The sequence below is a fragment of the Corvus kubaryi genome, unplaced genomic scaffold (genome assembly GCF_017639235.1).
Source record: "Corvus kubaryi isolate FWS band 111438036 unplaced genomic scaffold, C.kubaryi_AGA036_p1.0 split2-37374, whole genome shotgun sequence".
In the NCBI taxonomy this organism is placed as follows: Eukaryota; Metazoa; Chordata; class Aves; order Passeriformes; family Corvidae; genus Corvus; species Corvus kubaryi.
Window position 1 is genome coordinate 2839861 of NW_024582082.1, and position 17629 is coordinate 2857489.

The following is a 17629-nucleotide window of genomic DNA, read 5'->3' on the forward strand; positions in this document are numbered from 1 at the left end:
ACTAGGAGAAAGAGGGCTTTGACTTATTGTTCTGCCTCCAAGCACCTGGCCTTCCCAAATCCCTCTTCCAACAGCAGAAGAGCCCTTATGGTAGGTCTCTCTGGCTGTGGCATTCTCTGGTGTGCCAGCTCATGGAGAGAGAGTGTGGTGTGCTGGGACAAGTGGTGGGGGAGCAGTGGTGCTTGGTAGTGCTGGGTTTCTCTCGCCCTTCCAGGAGAGGTTTGACAAGCACACAACATGCAGCTCTACTTTCCCAAGAGAAGTGTGGGAAGAAGCATCCTGCTAATATGGAGTCAGGGCCCTGTGTTGGAGTATTCCCGGAGGAGCACAGAGCAGCCCTGCTTAAGCTTCAAGCAGCTTTCTCTAACCAATGTTCCCTCTCTCCCACAGATCCCTCCTTGGTTTTCCTCCCCGTAGCCACCTCTGAAGAGCTCTTCATCTTCATGACGGGCTACACAGAGGCTGTCATCCCATGTCGTGTGACCAACCCACAGATGCAGGTCACCCTCTATGAGAAGAAGGTGGAGAACCCCATCCCAGCTATGTATGATCCACAACAGGGATTCAAAGGCTTCTTTGAGGATAAGAGCTATTTCTGCCGGACATTCGTGGATGACCAGGAGGTGGATTCAGACACTTTTTACGTCTACAGGATCCAGGGTGAGCTGACATTATCTCAGCACACCTGTGCACCTGCTGTGGCTGTTTCTTCAGGGCAATGGCAGGGGACAGCAAAGCTCTCCCCCATCTCCTCTGTGATGATCACTTTGGAGGCTGGATTTAGTCCTGTCTCTATTAGAGAGTAGGTTCTGCCTACAAGTCAGCTCCATCCCTCAGGGAAGACAGTTTCCACTGGACCAGTCCACCCAAGATAAATGGACTGGGTGCCCACTTATCCCTTCATAATTCATTCCTTTCGTCCACCTTTCCCACAGTGTCATCTGTGAACGTCTCCATCAGCGCGGTGCAGACCATGGTGCGCCAGGGAGAAAACATCACCGTGATGTGCACCGTGAGCGGCAACGAGCTGGTCAACTTCAACTGGGATTATCCCCGCAAACAGGTGAGTGCTCCACATCCACAGGCTCTGGGCAGCAGCTCCAGCCTTCACCCAGAATTGCCATGGCAATCACTCAGCAATATCCCATGGCAAAAGTTATGGGATGCTGCTGCTGCCACACAGGGAAGCTTGACCGGGATATCCTTGGATTAAGACTGTCTGTCTCAGGGGCCTCTGATTGGTGCATGTTCCCTGGCCCTGTGGCAGCCAAACTGGGGTCCTCTACCACTTTCTCTCCCCTCCCTGTGAGCCCAATGGCAGAACATGTTCATGGCTCCTCAGACCATGTCTCCCGTGCCCATTTTGCAGGCAGGGGAGGCTGTGGAGCCCGTGACTGACTTCCTGCCTGGATCCACTCATGAGATCCGCTCCATCCTCATCATCCAGAATGCAGAGCTGGAGGACGGTGGCACCTATGTCTGCAATGTCTCCGAGGGCTACCATGAGAAAACAGACCTGAAAGACATCACCGTCCAAGTGATCGGTGCGTTGCTCGCCACACACCCAAAGCCAGCAAACAATGTGGGCATCCAGGCAGGATGTCCCAGAGTGACCCCCTCTCCTCTCTCACAGCCTCCAGCTCTCTCCCCTCCTCACTTCTGCTCTAAGTAACCATTACAATGAGCTAAACCTTACCCCATGTCACCCCTGCCACTTCTTGGCTTCAAAACATCCCAAATCTCCCATCATGGCCTTTGTGACTCTTTAACACTCTTGAGGGTATGGGTAAGAGCTCTTCTGCACTGTGCAGTGCCAAGGGGACGTGAAGACAGATTGTCTTTCATCTGCATCTGACCTTCTTTCATGTAGTTTGAGGGAAACTGCCCCATCTCCGTTATCTCCACAAGATAAGAGCCACATGCTGCCCTGTGAGCTCCTCTACTCCAGTGTGGTTTTGCATCCACACTCTCCTCAGACACAAGTCTGAGGTCTCAAGGCATGGATCTGGACCTGCCCCACCACTTCTGGTCATTCAGAGAGTTTTGTTCCAGATCCATATTTATCCAAAGGGCCGGGCACAGGGTTGTTTCCCTCTCTGACTCCCCTCTTCCTCCTGTGCCCTCTCAGAGCGTGGCTTTGTTCACTTCCATACCCACGTGCCCAGCACAGTGTACGCTGAGGTCCACAAGAGCCACACTATCCAGGTGGAGCTGGAGGCTTATCCCCAACCCAGCATTGTGTGGTTGAAGAACAACAAGACATTGACCATGGAGAGCAGCAGTGAGTTCACCATCACCAGCAGGAACCTGTCAGAAACCAGGTATGGGCCCATCATTCCTCACCAGGGTGCAGGGAGGGGGTAATTCACAAAGCAATCTCCAAATTGCTGGCTGGACACGGTGGTTGAATGGTTTTCTGTGAGTGGATTTCGAGCCTCAGGTGGATGGGAGCTGCTGTCTCCAAGCATTATTAGTCCCCAGGTACCTTCCCACAGCCTTCACTCTGTGACTGTCTCCCTCAGGTACCAGACAGCTCTGGTGCTGGTACGGGTGAAGCAGGAAGAAGGAGGATTTTACACCATTCGAGCTTCCAATGAAGATGATGAGCAGGAGCTCTCCTTCCATCTGCAGATAAATGGTGAGGATGGGCATGCAGACACAGGGCTGAGGAGAGCAGGAGCAGCCATAAGGGGTGCCACCATCCTTTGCTGCAGAACCCTCAGAATGAAGCCCTTACTTCTCTGGCTGCAGCTCCAGAGTGGTCTTGCTTAAAGAAAGAGCATTCAAGCAAGAAACACAGGTGAAATATCTCACACTTGGCCTCAGAGCAAGTGGGGACAGGGAAGCAGTACAAACACCATCAGCTTGGCCCAAGGTAGTAGGTACAGAGATTATTGTACAGCTTTCATGTCCAGGACTTTCCCCTGTGCTCTCCAGTCAAGCTACATGGCAGCAGATCTCCTCCATAACCCCCTCAAACCTTAATCTTTTTGCTGTTCCCTTTCAAAAATAAAACACAATTGATGTGATGAGTCCTACCTCATCCCTAGGCTCTGGTAGGGGTACAGTCGAATCACGTTACCCAGAGGAATCGTGTTCCCCTTCCATCCTGCAGTCAGAAAGGAAGATTAATTCCCATCACTGTCTTTTGTTTTCAGTGCCAGCTAAAGTGGTGGATCTCAAGGAGAACAGCAGTGCTAGCAGTGGGGAGCAGACTATAACATGCTCTGCTGAAGGCATGCCCCAGCCTGAGATCAGCTGGTCTACTTGCAGCGACATCAAATGGTGAGTGGAGGGATGGAGGCCATGAGAACAGCTGGACTTTTATTTATTAGAATAATAGGCCATTATTTAACTGTATTCTGCTGGCCCAGACACCTGGGCATCCCATGGTGGTGCGTGGTCCCTTCTGCCTCTCAGGTTCCTTTATCCTCTCTGGACCAGGTGCAGCACCAAGGGACAGCCCACCCGGCTTCTGGGGAACGAGTCGGCCGAGATCGGCGTGCAGACCAACGCCTCGTACCACGCAGAGCGGCAGCTGTACCGCGTCAACAGCACCCTGCAGCTGCACAGGGTGCACGAGCCCCTGCTCCTCAGGTGCACCGTGCAGAACTTCCTGGGCACCAACTCCCAGGACATCACTCTGGTCCCACATGGTGAGGGCTGAGTCAAGTTTTGAGCAAGTGGTGGGGAGATAGACCTTTCTGTGTCTCCAGCCTGGAAACCTGGGTGCTTCTGCCCCAAATGAGGCTTCCTTTGGGTTGAACAGAAAAGATTATTCCAGCTGGAGTGTGGAGCCCTTATGTCCAATAGCCATGGATATGCTCTTCCCACTACTGGCAGGGTCATTTCTCCAGGGAGACCAGAGAAGAGTGCCTGGGCAGGTCCCCAGTGTCTTGTTATTAGCCCCCGGGTCACTAGATGGTGCCATGGACTTGAACATCCACGTGCTGAGGACCCCAAATATGAGGAAGGATGGTCTAAGCCCAGGCCCAGAGCTGCCAGTTCTCCCCCAAGCAAAACAGCCCCTCTTTATCTTTATATACTCCCATGGCCAAACTTCTCCTGAGGCAGCAGACCCTTCAGCAGGCAGTAACAACCCATCACCCCCTCATCCCTGGGGGACTGGCCCTGCAAGTGCTGGGCAAGTCTGCCCGGGAGGAGACTGTCCCTACCCAGAGAACAGCTCAGGGTCAATGTCTGGGGGAGGAGTGGGCAGGGACCCCTTTGCACTGCTCTCACCTCCTTTCCCTGGGTGCTTAGGCCGTGCAGGGGTGGAGGAGTCTGATTGCTGTCTCTGTTATTTTTGTAGCCTTGCCATTCAAGGTGGTCATCATCTCTGTCATCCTGGCCTTGCTGGTCCTCACTGTGATCTCCCTGATCATCCTGATCGTCCTGTGGCAGAAGGTAAAAGAGGAGAGTGTTCCCAGGCCGACACAGTGGTACCCCAGGGTTAGGGTGGCTGGGCCTGATGTGTCCCAGCTGTGTCAGGATCTATGGCCTCCATTAGTTCCTGCATGCCCCTGGCATCTCCGGAGTAGATAGGGAATGAGACAACAGCTGGAGGGACCAAAGGCTCCCTAACAAAGTCCACACACATCCCCCATGCCCCCTCTGACTCCCAGCCTCTCAGATGTCTCTTTTCCCTTTGCTCCTTTTTCCAGAAACCTCGTTATGAAATCCGCTGGAAGGTGATTGAGTCAGTCAGCTCTGATGGGCACGAGTACATCTATGTGGATCCCATGCAGCTCCCGTATGACTCCACCTGGGAGGTGCCCAGGGACAAGCTGGTGTTAGGTAAAGGCTCTGCAGGTCCCACTGATGGATTCCTGAGGTCCTGGCTGTCTGGGGGTGATAAGTTTTGGGTTGAAATCTCCAAAAGAGACCAACCCAGAATAAACAGAGATCCCTGGAGATACAATGTGGTCCTGGAAAAGGGGGATTGTCTGGGGCCGTGGTGGGAGGCCAGCTGCCCCTTTTGGCATTAAGCATTGTGTTATTCCCGGCTATCCCTCCTTGTAGCTGGCAGTTCTGGAAACCAGCCCCAACCCCAAACATCATAGCTCATGGCCATGTCCGTGCCCACCAGGATGACTGCAGCAAGGCTGGTGTGGTTTTAGACAGGCAACTTGTCTTTTCCAGGCTCCTCTCCTCATGTCTCCTCTAGAACATTGCCAACTTTGCCTCTTTGCTGTTTCTTTGCAGGACGCACTCTCGGCTCTGGTGCCTTCGGTCGTGTGGTGGAGGCAACAGCCCATGGCCTGAGCCATTCACAGTCCACCATGAAAGTGGCAGTCAAGATGCTCAAGTGTGAGTTGTCCCCCTTTCCCCACCCTAAAGCCACAAGACCAATCAGTGCCATGCTCTCCCCTCCTTGCCCTGCTGCTCACACTGGCTCTCCCCAACAGCCACAGCCCGCAGTAGTGAGAAGCAAGCCCTCATGTCCGAGCTGAAGATCATGAGCCACCTGGGACCTCACCTCAACATTGTCAACTTGCTGGGGGCCTGCACCAAAGGAGGTAGATGAGCCCTGAGAACCCTGTGTCCTCTCCCTGCTTCCCTGGGCTGTGCTTAGGAGGACAACTGTCCTTAGATAGAATAATTCCTGTTGTCTGGTTCCAAATGATTCATCCTTCTCCTAAGAAAGCCTTGTGGGACTCTGAACACCTTTCTTCCAACCTGACTGAAACTGGGAAAGCACGTCTGTAATTCCCCCCTCCACAAACACAAATTTCAAATGCCAAAAAATGCTCAGTACCAGAAAGGTGGCTTTTCCCTTTGGCCCTGCCCAGACGCCCTGCAGTCTCGTAATATCCTAGTGGGATGAAATTCACGGGCATGGTGGCCAAGGCAGGACTGATGCAGGTGTTCTGTCCCACCAGGACCCATCTACATCATCACCGAGTACTGCCGCTACGGGGACCTGGTGGATTACCTGCACCGCAACAAGCACACCTTCCTGCAGTCCTATGGAGAGAAGGCACGGCGAGAGGCGGAGCTCTACGGGAACACCCCCAAGGAGGACCATGTGCACAGGTACCAGGAAAGCAGCTCTCTCCTTCTCCCTGGCACCTGCCCCATCCTAGCCCCATCAGGGAGGGAGGCTGGTACTGCCAGGAAGGATCCTGCATTTCTCCAGAGCAGTGAAACAAACGCTGGCCCAGCACTGGGACACAGCTGGCTGCTCTGTTACCTTGTTAGACCAGCCCTTGTGCCAACCAGTGACCTCCAAGCAGCTCCTGACAGCAAGGAGTTAGCAAACTGTGTGTCCTGGAGTCTGAGTTTGCTAGCACACATGCCAGCAGCTCCATGCCAGTTGGGAATATTTCCTGGCATTGTTAGCTTTATTGGCATAACCATAGCCATGCTCTGAGTACAGAGACACTGGGTTTTCCAGCATGTCTTAGCCACTGGAGACCTCAGCTCTGCATTTCCAGGGCAGGTGGAGTTGCTACCAAGCCTAAGGGAGAAGTGCTAGAAGGAGGGCAGTTGCACAAGAGGTGCCACAAGGAAAGGGAAATGGTCCTTCATCTGGTTGCCAGCTGTAAGGGATGCAGGCACGGCAGCACAGAGAAGTGGTCCCATGGGAAGCTAGAAAGCAGCATTTCCTTCCAACACGCCAAAACAATAGAAAAATAGATCAGTGTTACAGCTCCCCCCTGCCCTTTCTGCCTGAAGGCGGCTGAGATCTTCCTAAGCGCTGTGCCATTTGCACATTTCTGCATTCATGATGCAGGGCTTCCTTCCCAGCTGTGTGGGACATTTCAGTGCTGGGGCTGAGGTTTCAGGAATTTCAGACTCACAAATCATTGCCCCCAGCCCTCGTGTCTCCTCCTCCCCTCTGGATCTGAACAGCCTCTTCCCTTCCCCCCACAGCCACCTCTCCATGTCTGTCGAGAGCGACGGGGGCTACATGGACATGAGCAAGGACGACTCCCTAGACTATGTGCCCATGTCTGACATGAAGGGTGAAGTCAAGTACGCTGACATCGAGTCCTCTAACTATGGCACCCCCTATGAGCTGGACAGCTACTCCCCCTCAGGTAACAGCTTGGCCAAAGCGGGGGGGAGAGGTGCTTGTACTTTGGGTGTGGGTGCCTTTGCTTGCAGAGGTTGCCTTTGGGACACATCCAGCAGCAGTGGCAGATGCCCTCACAGTGAGAGCTCCCAGCTCTGCTCTTTTGTTGCTGGAGGCAGAGCATTCCCCAGTGTGTCCTTCCCCTAGTGGGAGGCTCACCAGTGTGCTGGGTAACACCAACATCCATCTCTGCTTGCCCTCAGCTCCTGAAAGGACAGACCGGGTGACACTGATAAATGAGTCTCCGCTCCTCAGCTACATGGACTTGGTGGGCTTCAGCTTCCAAGTGGCCAATGGGATGGAGTTCCTGGCTTCCAAAAACGTATGTATGCTGGCTGGTCTGTGGTGGGAGCAGTGGTGGTGGCCAACAGTGAGTTCTCTGCCGTATCCTGTGGTCAGCTTCCTCCCACTGTCCCTCTGTCCGTGCCAAACTCCTCGTGGGTGAAGTGGCTGTGCAATTGAAGAGCTGCTGACCACTTCCCTTTGGAAACACAGTCCTGGAGATCAGCGTGACTATATTTGCATGTGACAGCTACTCCTGGCTTACACTGAGCTTCAGACCTCAAATTCCCTGACTCTGTGCTCCTCCCGAGCTGTGTTCAGCACAGCTGTGGCATTATATCATCCCTATTTACTGGGATGACCAAACAGTGTACAGGGAGCTAAAGCACAAGGCACTCTGCAGCAGAGCAACTACTCTTACTAGGCACCCTTTTTGCACTGCGTGCTCTGAGCACCCCAGGACTCACCAAAAGTGCTTGTTTAGTGGAAATTAAGGAAATTTAGTGGAAATTAATCCTCTGGGATTTCCTAAGGTGTGGCTTAGCCCAGGGCAAGCAGTAATATAGCTGGATTGTGTGAAGCTCACAGGGCAGGGCTAACAGAAGGCATCAATGCCATCAACAAGGAGAGAAATTCCTGGCTCTCTGCCCCCAGCTAGACAGTCTGATCTGCAAAAGTGCATGGTCAGTGCTCCTGCAGCAAATTTCAGGGCTGTTCATACGGAAAACATCCAGCATGCTGGCAAACTAGGAGGCACAAGCCAGGCTGGTGTAACTCTGATGCCTTCAGGCTGCTGGGTTGGATTGTCCAGAGATGGAGACCACCCCTTCCCTCCAGCCCACCAAGTCCCCCTGCTTGGTCCGGCCCAGGCAGTGCCCTCTCTGCTGGGCTGTTCAGATTCCCCCTGCCAGATCCATGTGGCTGTTGCTGTCACAGGGGAAGCAGTCCAGGCAAACAGCAAAAATGTGGTAGCTCTGCTAGTGGTCGAGCCATGATTGTCCCTAGAGGTGAAGGAGACACCTGAAATGGTGTGAGGTGATTCCTTTCCCTGCAGCCCCAGGAATGGGTCAGTGCTGGAGCTGGGCTGTGTCCCTGGGCTGTCTGAAGATCCCTCACAGTGACAGTGCTCTGTCTCCCCCCTACAGTGTGTGCACCGTGACCTGGCTGCCAGGAACGTCCTCATCTGTGAGGGGAAGCTGGTGAAGATCTGTGACTTTGGCCTGGCAAGGGACATCATGAGGGATTCCAACTATATCTCCAAAGGCAGCGTGAGTACCAGCAGCCTTGCAAGCTCCTTCTTCCCAGGGCTCTGGGGCTGGCACCTCCTACATAGTCCCCCTGAGAGCCACCTGTCCATCAGTGTGCCCAGAGGTGGTGACAGGGCAGGACTCCCAGGAGATGATGTCAACAGCCAACCATCGTTCACTTTGTGTGCTCTGTACACTGTGGCGTAGCAGAATTGCGTACCCACATCTCCTGGCTCTTTACAGAAGAGCCTGAGCAGCCGCAAAACTAAGGATTGCCCCCTGTACACTGTCCCCATCACTGGCACCAGTGCTGCATCCTGCCAGCACTGAGTGTGGTCTTGAGCTGCAGGCAGGAGGAGGCGAGGTTAGGCAGCCTGGTAGGGCTATAGTGACTCACTGACCACTCTGGGAAGAGATTCACAGGACTCTGCTCTAACCACTAGACCACAAGTTAAGAAGAAGTGTCTTCTTGCAAGCAGCTACTCTCCAGAGAGACATCTTCAATCTTTCGAGGCAGGAGAGGATAAAGCTGTAATTGAGCTTTGCCAGAAAGCATTTCCCTGTGATTTCAACGACAACCTATCCACTCCAGCCCTGAGGCATTTGGTGATCTCCAACCCCAAGCAAAACAGGCCATTCCCAGAGAAACTGAGGCTGGGGGAGCTGAGACTAGAGACAGGTGCCTTAAATCTCTATCTAATCAATAAAAGACTTAACTTCTTTCATGATTTCTCCCATGTGCTGTCAAACAGGCACTCAGAGCTTGGACAGGGGGACCCTCCTGCAGAGGGGTTGGGGTTTTCAGTCCAGCCTTGGCATAGCAGCTTTCCTGTCCAAAATGGGAAATGAAACTGAGCCCCTTTGCAATCCTTCCTGGAGATTATTTTGGTATTCATTGTGCAAGCAAATCCCAGGAGCAGCACAGCCAGTGCTGCCTACAAGCTGGTCAAGTGAGGCTTTTGGTTTTCTATTACTCTGTGTGAGTAAGAAGAGAAAAGAATCTGGATGTATCCTTTGGCTCTTTTCTGGCCATCCCTTAGCCCTCTCCAGCTTGGTCTCAGGTTTCCAAAGTCAGATGGGCCTGGATTTTCATCAGTAGTCTTTGGTCAGGTTGTGCAAGTCAGTGGCCTCCTCAAGAGCGAGGATCAGAGAACACGCACTGTGACATGTGTGCACTCATCACTGCAGGCTGTGATGGAAATGGATACAGCACAGCCATTCTTTCCTCCTTCCTGCTGGGTCTGTTCTGCACAAACAAAGAGGCAACTGGTCCCTCCCAGAACTGACAGACAGCAGATGTCACAGATGTGTTGGACTCACAGACAGATCTGAAGGGTCTTCTTTGCTTGTAGCTTGGGTGACAGGCTCTTACCTGTTGAAACAGGTGCTGTGGGTACAGCTGACTCTCTTCTTGTTTCATTTTTTATTCTCTCTTAGACCTTCTTGCCCCTTAAGTGGATGGCTCCAGAGAGCATCTTCAACAACCTCTACACCACCCTGAGTGATGTGTGGTCTTTTGGGATTCTTCTTTGGGAGATATTCACTCTAGGTAAGTGCCCTGGAGATCATGGTGATGTCTGTAGTTCTGATAGCATGTTAGCAGGATCCCTTCAAAAACAATAAAAATGCATTTCTAACCCCCAAGTTCCTACCTTACCAGTCAGAGTAGCACTTTATTCCCTGTCTCCTTCTTCCCCATGCTCACGTTGCATTTGGAAGTGAAATGAAACAGGAAAGGTAAAAAATAAGAAAGTCTTGGTGTGAAATGCATGTTGGCTGGAGGGTGGCAGGCAATCCAGCAGCCTAATTCCTGCTCTCCCTGTACACCAGGAGGGACTCCATACCCTGAACTGCCTATGAATGAGCAGTTCTACAACGCCATCAAACGTGGCTATCGGATGTCCAAACCCACCCACGCCTCTGATGAAATGTAAGTGCTGTCCACATGTGTTTGCCCTGGATGCGTTCTACACACTACAGAAGCATTTCTGCCTGTTTTCCTCACCTGCTAACTCTCCGTTCCCTCTTGGCAGCTACAACATCATGCAGAAGTGCTGGGAGGAGAAGTTTGAGATCAGGCCATCCTTCTCGCAGCTGGTGGTGCTTATGGGAAACCTCCTGGTGGATTGCTACAGAAAGGTGTGTCCAAAGGACCCTGTGCTGGAGGGACAGAGGAGGCAGGGTTTGGAGATGATTGTTTAGTGCTGCAGTGGCAGAGGATTTTGCTGTGAGCAAGTCTGCATTAGCCAGTGAAGGTGGTTTGGGCATCGCAGGAACATTGCCGAGACAGCTGGCATCGCCAGACAGGCAGCTGGTAACTCAGCAACTGCGGAAATCAGAACTGGCAGGAGATCGAAATCCTGCCTCCAACTGTTTGGTATTTTGGAGCTGTGAAGTTGTGCTACTGATCTCTCCCTTAGGAAAGGTTCATGGCCTATCTTTGTTGGAGTAAGGGCAGATGAACCCAGCTAGAAGATGCCAGACCCTCTAGGAAAACCCTGGCAGGCATGGAAAGGATACACAACACAAGTGCATTCTCCCCACTCACAAGACCTTTCCCTTTCTTTGGTAACCTGCCGTGTGAGAGCAGAGGTACCAGCAGGTGGATGAAGAGTTCATGAAGAGTGACCACCCCGCTGTTGTCCGCACAAGACCCACAATTCCTGTGCTGAACAACGCCCGGCTTGCTGCCAGCTCCCCCACCAGCAGCATCCTCTACACAGCTGTGCACCAGAACGGGGGCGAGAATGATTATATCATCCCTCTTCCCGACCCCAAACCTGAGGCAAGCTGTGACCTCCCTCAGGAGGCCTCCATCAGCCGGGCCAGGTAAAAACATTGCTTCTGAGTGTTGTCCTTCCCCCCCAGCTGTCCAAATCTGAAATGGGGACCTCAAGAGAAAAAGGGGATGTTCTGCTGAGGCACAGACTAGGGGTGGATGTACTAGGAGAGAAGGAGGGCAGTGTTGCCCCATCTGAGTAGCTGTGACTTTCATGAGCCTAAAGGAACCAGAGGAGCTGGGACATGAACTGAGATAGGGCACAATGCCACATCCCTGCACATCAGCCAGCACAGCTGACGACAAGCAACCCCACTCATGGAGAGGAGAGCACACAGGGAGCCATGTTCTGTAGAACCCAACCAACAGTGTGTTGTGTTTGAGGGCTGAATAGGCCCACCTGGTATGGTCTGTTCCCCTGTGGGAAGCTACTCAGAGTGGGGCTGCTGGGAGCTCAACACGCTTCTCAGTTGCTGGGAGTCCTCTCTGACCAGGAGACTTGGGACAAGACATTCATTTCTCTCTCCCTCTTGTCTCCCTTCAGCTCTATGCTGAACGAGGCCAACACATCATCTACAATATCCTGTGACACCCCTCTGGGCCTCCGGCAGGATGAGGAGCAGGAATCCGACCCACAGCCAGGCTGCCAGGAGCCAACCACTGGACTCCAAGAGGTGGAGGAGAGTTTCCTGTAGTCAGAGCTGGGCTGACTTTGCATCTCCTTATGGAGAGGCCGGCTGAGGGGCTGACCCAGCTGTCACAGAGAGCCATGCTTGTGCTTGTACGTCAGGACATCCCCTCCTGTCCCAGCATTCCTCCTTCCCTCCTGTTTCCCAGTGTTGGGTGGGGAATTGAAGACTTTTCCCCACTGCCATCCCCTTCCCCCTTAAAAAGAGGCGGCTCAGTGCCAGAAACCCTCTATATCACTGCCACATCCTCCTCAGTGATCAAACCACTGCAGGAGGGAGACATCTCACAGACCAACATCTTTTCAATGGAAGACATGGGTTGGATCTCCACGAGACACCACTTTCTGCATTGCTAAGATGATACTCCAGCCTCTTCCTCCTCCGTGGCAAGGAGATTCATCCCCTCTGCACCAGCACTTCTCTGATGGTCTCAGCACCAGCCATGCTGTGGTTCTGTGGAATGCCACTGCGACAGATAATCCACCTGGAGCCCATTGCTGGGGTGTAGAGAAACTGCAACACCAACCTTCAGCTGCTGGAGGTCAGGAGTACGTTGGATTCTCCTCCAAGCACAGTCAAGTCCTGAAGAGACCAGCCAGTGTCTGGGAGGTACGGAATTACCCTTTTCCTCTCTCAACAGCTCTTCTGTGGTGGATAGAGCATCACAAGCACTGCAGGTATTCATAGCTCTGGGGCATAGCTCGGCATCCACCTAGAGGCTGTCACACCCTTTTGTGCCCAGCATGGCACCAGGAGCTCCAGGGGCATGCCAGGAACTCCAAATGCCCTCACAATGACTTGGTTATAGAAGCAAAGAGGGCAGCCACTGTTGTTCGTGTTGTCTGTGTGGACACTAAGCTAATTATTCTCCATTGAAGATTTAAAGGGAACAAATATATTAATCCACTAGCCAGGGCTAGTATAAGGAAACAATATGGTTATTCATTAATCTACTGCCACTACACCCAGCTCATCTGCTGGGAAATCATATAACCACGCCAGCTGCAGAACCCTTGTGCCTTATCTTTGGGAAGCAAAGGCTCACCTTTGATAAACTGTTCACCCAAACGCTCTTTCTCAGGATGGGAGGGCTCACCGTTCCCTCCTGAGTCACAGCAAGATTATGGGCAGAAATAAGGATGCCAGAACACCAGCCCAGGGATAGCTCCAAAGAAAGAGAGGGAGCGGGGCTGGGAAGCTCCTTGGTCACAGCTGAACTGGATCTCATGCCCTGCCACCTTCTGAGGTCAGGCAGAGTCCCTTGCAGCCTGCCAGGGCTGTGAAGTGTTACAGGGAACTGAGCAGGGCAAGAGGAATCGGGGAGGATTCCTCTCTCTTGGAGAGTGTTTTGAAAACTAAAAGGGCCCAGACCTTCCCCCTGCCTCTCACCTCCTTCCCCACTTCTCACAGATGGGTCTGAGGCTTCTTGTGCTCTCAGCTGGCACTTGAACGAGCAGACTCAAAGCAGGAGGAACACCAGGCTTTGGAAATCAGTTGTGAACCCCGCCTCTGCAGAGATGAAAGCTGGACCCCCAAAACCACAGGTCTGACACCACAGAAGACAGGTTTTTCTCTGAAATGAGTTTCACTTCACACAGAGCTCTGTTCACTGCATGTGCCCTACTCCCATTAACCCCTTCATTGCCCTACTCACGCACATCGCTCTGTGCATCCTACAGGAATTGCACAGGCAGGTTTACAAAATCAGAAATTTGATCAGCATCTTGCTGGGCTTCTGCCACCTCAGAGCCACTGAGAATTTATTTTGTTTCAAGATATGAAACTTCTGCCAGAAATCCCCAGCAAAACAGCTTCTGTTTTAAATTTCCTACCACTCCAGTGCTGCCATTTATGCGGCTGAAGGAGGAGTAGGTGTTCTGTGGGCTGATGTCCTTGGTAAAATGTGAACATAAGAAATAGCACTTTTATTGGCAGTCGGCAGAGGATATTTTCAGCCTATGTGGTCAGATTCCCCACCATCCATAGGAAACATACCGTGAATGACAGTTGTTTTTCCATCCTCTGTTCCTCCTGCTTGTAATGAAGGAGCCATCTCCTATGGCCACAGTTCATGAAACAATCCTCACTGCAGAGAAGCAGTAATTTATGAGATCCTTTGGGTCAGACTGCTTGATTTTTCTAACATGTAAGGTGCTTGGTAGGATCTCTGTCACTGCAACTTGAGCCCATAGGATGGCACATCAGATCATCCTAACAGCCCCTGTCTGCACCAGCTCCACTTTTAATTCATCCTTCTCTATCAAAGGTGACCAGAAGTACCCAGTACTCCAGGTGAGGTCAAACCTAGACCTCGCACAGGGCATTAATAGTTCTGGTCTGTGCTGGTCTGGACTTGCCTGGTCCAGGCAAGATAGCTTTGGATAATATTAGCCTTTTCCCAGCCACAACATACTGAGAGCTTGGAGTCATCCTCTGACCAATCTAGGCACCTACGTCTTTCTACACTTCTAGCATTTCTCACCAAGATACACCCTGCTGTTCCAGACATTGGGTCATCAGCAAATTTTGTTAACAAACTGTTATTTTTGGGTTGGACTGACTAATAAAAATATTAGATACTTCTAGCAACAAGAAAAAACTGTGGGAGCTACTTTTACTACTTCCACCCGGCCCAAAGATTTCCCCATCAATTAACACCTTCTCACTTTCCCTTTGGCCATTTACTTATTTCAAAAATCCTATTCTAAACTTCATCTTGTACAGATTTAATTGCTAATTAAATTACTGATTTTCCACTATCAAATAGTTTCCACAGTCCTGAAAGGGGAAATGTCCCTGCTGGGGGAGGTCAGGTGTTCTGTCCTATTAGCTGGGCATTAGCTACATTTGGATGTCTATTGCATTTTGTCCCATTAGTAGATTTACTGCAATTATTCTTTGCATTGAAACCTGTTCTGGCTGCTGATGGGATGCTAACCCCACCTCCCTATTCGTTCTTAAAGTAGGTACACCAGACTCTTTGCAAAACGATACCATTCCCCACTCCAGAGGAATATGACCAAATACTTGCCCTTGGCCCTGTGATTTTTAGGGCTAAGTCTTGCACTTTGTGGTATTTTCCTGTCCTTACTCAACCTTTCACAGCACCTTTAGCAAGTTGGCAGTGACCTGACCTTCTCAGCCAGGGACAAGCTGGCAGCTGGGAAAAGCCAACTTATTTTGCTAAGCATCCCTCAAAGAGAGGGCTTGGCAGAGCTGGGAATGACAGATCCAGCCCCACGCTCCCTCTCTCTGCTGCCAACATTCCAGTCCCTGCGTGGCCTGGCAGATGAGGGCCAGGAGAAATGTTTGACTGTTCTAGGCCCTTCAGTTTTGTAGCCATAATTTCTCCAGTGGGACTCTGAAGGAAACTGGTCCCACTGGGTTTTCTGTTTTGATGATCAGTATTTTTGTTTGGGTGTGTTTTTGTGTTTAGAGGTGGACCCAAACTGAGCCCCTTATGAAGGAACACATGCCACAGCTTGGGCCCATCTCTAGTGCAATATCTTTTTATTTGTAGGTTATATTTTACTCTACAGCTGTTACATTGTTATCAGAACCAGTATATGCACAATCCTACTGCCAGTCACTATTTCATACGTGTATCCCAGAAACTATTGCAGCGCTCTGGTGTCTATTTCCGCATTTAAGGTGTTTCTCAGACTGATGTGTGCACAGGTTTTAATCCTTTTGTCCTTCTCAGTTTGAGTGTGTTATTTTCTTAAGCGCGAGTGTCACGTTTAGTGTTTGTTTGTGTTGCGTTAAGAAATCTAGAGCACAGCGGACTTTAGTAGTAGGTAAATTGTCTCTGTTCACCTGCCAAGGGGACTGTGACAGGGTCCCATGGGGATGGGGGGCAGAAGTGCAGTGCAGATGTGCAGCCAGAGGAAGTCAGCCAGAAGTGAAAGGCAGCTCTTGTCTTTCTTCCCAGTCAGGGCTCTGGGCTGAGGGAGAGGCAGCGCCACAAATAAAGGGCACTGGGCTGTTAGGGCTTGCCTGTGGGGAAGCCCCAGGTCTGTGCAAAGCTGGCAGATCTGGGGAAGGGAATTTCACAGAGTGCTAAGGAGGCAAACCCCCTGTTCCAATGTGCAAGTGCAAGGAACAGCCCTGGTTGGGCTCCGTGCTTAGCTCAGGTTCCAGGATGACCAGGGAGCCTGGATACAGCCTGTCTGTGTCCCACTTAGAGAACACAAAGGTTGCCCTTTGGTAGCCCTCAGCAACGTCTTGGCATCCTTTGCCTCAGGTGGTTGCCCAGGCAGAGAGCAGCCGGGGCAGCTGCAGGTCCTCCCTGAGCACTGGGCAGCTCCAGAGCCACACAGGTCATTCCTGCAGCAGATCCCAGCCCTGCCTGCAGGCTGAGTGGCCAGTGCTGACTGTAACAGTGGAGGCACCATGTCACCTGCAGGACTTGCCCAAAGCAGGCCAGATATTGCTAAGAGTAAGATTTCATGGGCCAGCACATGGGTTGCTGGGCTCCCAGCATAGTTCCCATGTTTCACCCAGAGATCTGAGGTCCCTGGGAAATGCCAAGGTGGATCTAGTCGGCTGTGGCAAAGACAGGGGAACTGCTCCAGCAGCACTTTGGAGTGATGACTCTTGCCTGAGGTGCAAGAAGGCAAGGAAGCCAGCTTGTGCTTGCAGGCCTCTAGTGTCCCATCACTCCTCTTCCTTACTCCTTCATGGATTCATTGTACCAGAACTGTAAATCTTGCCCAAAGTGTGCCCTCTCCCCATCCTGCTGTGCTGGCTTGCTGGCATCACACTGTTCCTCTGCAGCCTTTCTGAACAGCAGCAGCACCTATCTCCATGCTCTCTGTCAAAATCAGCATGAGGGCAAAGGAGAAAGCAGAGTTCAGACTAAGGTACCAAAGAGTTAACATTTTTCTAGGTTTACAGTTGTATTTGTAGAATTTGTACTATGTCACATTTATAGCCATGAGATATTATTTTTATGCTGTAAACTTTTACAAATACATTTTTAAAGAAAGAGTTTAAAAATAAAGGTGTTTTTCATTTTGCAAAGTTCCATCTCTTCCTTTATTTGCCTGCTTTTGGTTGCTCCCGCTCAGATGGGGCTGGGAATACAGCTTAACCCTGTGGTGGGTGAAGGCTAAGCATGTTAATACGCTGTGCATGACCCCAGTGCTTAGTGAAAGCCAAGCTGGGAGCCAGGCAGGGAGAAGCACTGCAAGGAGCAGCTGAGCCCAGAGACAGGGTAAGGAAAAGGGTCAAGATCTGCCCCATCTCTCTGGTAGCTGTGCAGTTTGTGGGTTATATGGCAGGTGGGTAGAGGGAAGGACACCAGGAATTGTTCCTATGTATAACCCCACTGCCTGGGGTTTGGGCCAGCAGTCCCAGCTAAGGACTTGACTCCTTGGAGCATTGTTGGGTCTGTGCTCAGGTTGGGGTGGGGATGCAGGAGAAATGACAAACTGAACAGTGGCTGGGCTGAAGGAGATGGCAGATGCTGCAGCACTGATTTTTCCATGTAGTTCAATAGCTCAGGGCAGTGGGAGGGCCTGGAGATAGCAATAGGGCAGGGCACCAGCAGGGG

At 51.7% G+C, this 17629-nt stretch overlaps 1 protein-coding gene across 2 annotated transcripts in view; it reads left to right on the forward strand.

Annotated features, from left to right (window-relative positions):
• The window catches only part of LOC121658112 (platelet-derived growth factor receptor beta-like), a 31838-nt gene extending 14741 nt beyond the window's left edge, over positions 1–17097 (forward strand). For both annotated transcript variants that reach the window (XM_042014587.1, XM_042014589.1), the window contains exons 4-23: positions 391–660; positions 936–1063; positions 1370–1544; positions 2129–2321; positions 2523–2638; positions 3159–3285; positions 3445–3656; positions 4313–4407; positions 4665–4797; positions 5206–5310; positions 5409–5519; positions 5883–6036; positions 6877–7043; positions 7282–7400; positions 8506–8628; positions 10045–10156; positions 10438–10537; positions 10641–10746; positions 11198–11436; positions 11931–17097. In XM_042014587.1, the coding sequence (XP_041870521.1) occupies positions 391–660; positions 936–1063; positions 1370–1544; positions 2129–2321; positions 2523–2638; positions 3159–3285; positions 3445–3656; positions 4313–4407; positions 4665–4797; positions 5206–5310; positions 5409–5519; positions 5883–6036; positions 6877–7043; positions 7282–7400; positions 8506–8628; positions 10045–10156; positions 10438–10537; positions 10641–10746; positions 11198–11436; positions 11931–12081 (2936 nt within the window). In that variant the 3' untranslated portion in view covers positions 12082–17097. The remainder of the gene's footprint in view (positions 1–390; positions 661–935; positions 1064–1369; positions 1545–2128; positions 2322–2522; positions 2639–3158; positions 3286–3444; positions 3657–4312; positions 4408–4664; positions 4798–5205; positions 5311–5408; positions 5520–5882; positions 6037–6876; positions 7044–7281; positions 7401–8505; positions 8629–10044; positions 10157–10437; positions 10538–10640; positions 10747–11197; positions 11437–11930) is intronic.
• Positions 17098–17629: the final 532 nt, after the last annotated feature.